At 40.6% G+C, this 2,992-nt stretch overlaps 1 protein-coding gene across 1 annotated transcript; it reads right to left on the bottom strand.

Moving 5' to 3' along the window:
* Window positions 1-88: 88 nt before the first annotated feature.
* Window positions 89-1,344, bottom strand: LOC121164508 (dynein heavy chain 14, axonemal-like). Its single transcript, XM_040992630.1, has 2 exons — window positions 1,310-1,344; window positions 89-339 (listed from the first exon to the last, which is right to left on the bottom strand). The coding sequence occupies exons 1-2, from the start codon at window positions 1,342-1,344 to the stop codon at window positions 126-128; spliced, it is 249 nt and encodes an 82-aa protein (XP_040848564.1). The 3' UTR covers window positions 89-125.
* Window positions 1,345-2,992: the final 1,648 nt, after the last annotated feature.

Genomic DNA, 2,992 nt, shown 5'->3' with positions numbered 1-2,992 from the left:
AACATAGACTCAACGTGTTTGTGGGGACTCTAGCTCCATTATTTATATTTTCCATTACTTGTAGTATCGTTCCTGGATCAACATCAGGTAAGTACTACTGAGGTTATTTCTACATGTTTTTATTCTTATACAATCACCTTGAAATACTCTACCTTTTGTGAGAGCTGTTTGTGAGCTAATTCACAAAGGCTGACCAGCTTTCCAGAGAGTGATCTGGAAGCCTTGAATCCAGCTGAAGACATAATGGTTTCAGCAATCATTCGATAATCGGGCACCATCATTGCCACTGGGCGAAACAGAGATCCGAAGTTTTGTGGGAGCTCTACTCGACCTGGGTAACTTAATAGGGGAAAAAAAACATCAAAGAGATCATCAGTTTCCCATATTTCAAACAGGGAACCACGTAGCTTACATGCAAACACCTCCCCACTGTCACCAGATAATTCCATCAACTTTTTATACAACCTTTCTCTGAAAACTGAGTTTTCAAGATAGTTTCTATTTCACAGAGCTTTTTGATTTATTTCATTTTGCCTATGCCTCTCCCTGATATCCACCATGGAACAGCTTCCTTATGATGCGCTGGACCATAGCAGTGTTCAATCAGGTTTTATTGAACCTGCCCCTCCTCCACTCCCTGAAACCACCATTTTCTTATTTCTTCTGCCACTCATCAGCGTTTCTGCCTGGGTTCTCTTTGTGACACACTGCTGATCTTTTTCTTTTTCTCTGGCTATGCATGAAGTGAAAACGCCCCTTGGGCAGAAGCTTCCTGTGGGGCTCATCCACACGGAAAGAGGCCGAGTTGCAGTTGTTCCTACGTGATGTGGTTAGCGGACTGAACTCAGACTGGTGGTAGAAGGTTGAAAAATCAAGCAAACGTCTATATGTGGATAAGATTTTATTTTATTATTTTTTTAAAGATTTATATTTATTATTTTTTCATTGGAAAGGCGGATATACAGAGAGGAGAGACAGAGAGGAAGATCTTCCGTCCGATGATTCACTCCCCAAGTGAGCGCAACGGGCCCATACTATGCTGATCCGAAGCCAGGAGCCTCTTCCGGGTCTCCCACGTGGGTACAGGTTCCCAAAGCCTTGGGCCGTCCTCCACTGCTTTCCCAGGCCACAGGCAGGGAGCTGGAAGGGAAGTGGGGCTGCCAGGATTAGAACCGGCGCCCATATGGGATCCCGGGGGTGCAAGGCGAGGACCTTTAACCACTTGCACCACCGCGCCGGGCCCCGTGGATAAGATTTTAGAAAAAGACTATGATCTATGTCTACTCTCACCAGACTCACCAACACTTACCCAGGTGTCATGGTGATGAATATTGCACAAAACATATTGATACGAATCTCTTTTCCTTACAGTAGAAACCTGTGAGATAGGATTCATCACTGAGACACTGGTTTTGTGTAGGCTAGAGAATGCTAGAATTATAGGTGAATTTAGGAACTCAGCAAAGGCAATGCCACATCTAAACCAAAACAGAACATGCCGGGAAAAACAAAGGCAAGAGAAAGGAGAACACAGATGTTCATCTCAAGCCACAGCTGCGATGCCCGGTGGGATCCAGCCATTAGTTGATCACAGCTAATCTTTTGGGTACATATCTGAGCTGATTTACCCAGGGAAAAGAATCCAAGGAGATCTGTAGGAAATATCAGGGCTCTGCGTGGATGACACAGAAGAAAGCAGGGTGGGGCACATGGTGGCATGTTTTAGCATGGAAAAGAGTCTACTTCCCAAGTCCTCCCACCCAGAGGGGCAAAACTTTGGGAGGACTGTGACAAAACTTTCAGCAGGAATATCACTGTTGGTACCAGCAGTAGGGACAATGGAGAGTCCGCAGTGCTTTCTCAGGTGGGCAAAACATGAGAGGAATGTGATAAGATCTGGGGACCTCACCAATTAAAATGGAGAACATGTTTTAGGAATTTGAGTTAGCAAAATGTGGGTTATTGTGACCCCCAACTATAACACTAGATTTGTAAAGTCTGGAATACACATTCAGTTTGTACAAAAATCTCTGACTAAAGCCACAAGTTACTGAACGTTAGCTTGAGCTAGAAATGTTAACAGAAGTTCTAAGCCATCAAATTAATTTATATCCATAAAGCAAACTACCCAGATTCCTAAATTTTATCTGAAAATATGTTTATTGGTGCATCAAAAACATCGGTTATTATAACATAACACCGTTACTACTTAAAAGCATATGTATAAAAAAAAAACAAATCAGCAAGAGAAAAAGTAAGCTTCAGCTGTGTGGTAAATATTTTTTCTACATATAAAATTAAAGAAAAAAATCCAAAAATATTGGTTTCTTCAGGTATAATCTCCTAAGATGAAGAGGTAAGATTATTCAAGTTGATTGAAAATGCACATATATGTTTGCATAAATCTCATCACTGATCCAAAGACCATTCCAAAGTTGGACACTCATTTATATTTCTCTACTCTGGCCTAAAACTATATGTATTTTTTTTAACATAAGATTCACTTTCATTTATTTGAAAGACAAGGTCACAGAAACAAGAGATTGAATCTACTTTGAAGCAAATCTCCATTTTTACCTGTCATTTTCTAACTTATGTATGACAGTTACGGCAATCATGGTGAAACCTCACTTAGTATTCAGTTTATTTCACCAAGGACAATTTATAGACTTTTCCTAAGGTTTGAATTTAATGTTTAAAATGACCTACAGTGAGGTGGAAGCACATGACTTCACTTGGTCACTTTGGTCTCAGTAGTTTAGGTGACAAATGCTAAAGTGTGCCATCCTTTCCTCGATATTGGTCATTCCCCAAAGCTGAACGAACATTTACTAAAATATCTGATCTACAATAAGCTTATAGTTTAGTTTTAGCTGATGAGCATGACAGAAATTTATCCTAATTTTCTTTCAACTCCTCTCTATATTCATAAATGTTATCCATGTGCCATTGGGAAGATCAAGCATGAGCTAACTGACACCAGTGAAATCGG

Source organism: Ochotona curzoniae, unplaced genomic scaffold (genome assembly GCF_017591425.1).
Source record: "Ochotona curzoniae isolate NIBS_2020 unplaced genomic scaffold, NIBS_Ocur_1.0 contig_824, whole genome shotgun sequence".
In the NCBI taxonomy this organism is placed as follows: Eukaryota; Metazoa; Chordata; class Mammalia; order Lagomorpha; family Ochotonidae; genus Ochotona; species Ochotona curzoniae.
The sequence above is the reverse complement of the archived record's forward strand: the minus strand, read 5'-3'. Positions and strand labels throughout refer to the sequence as shown.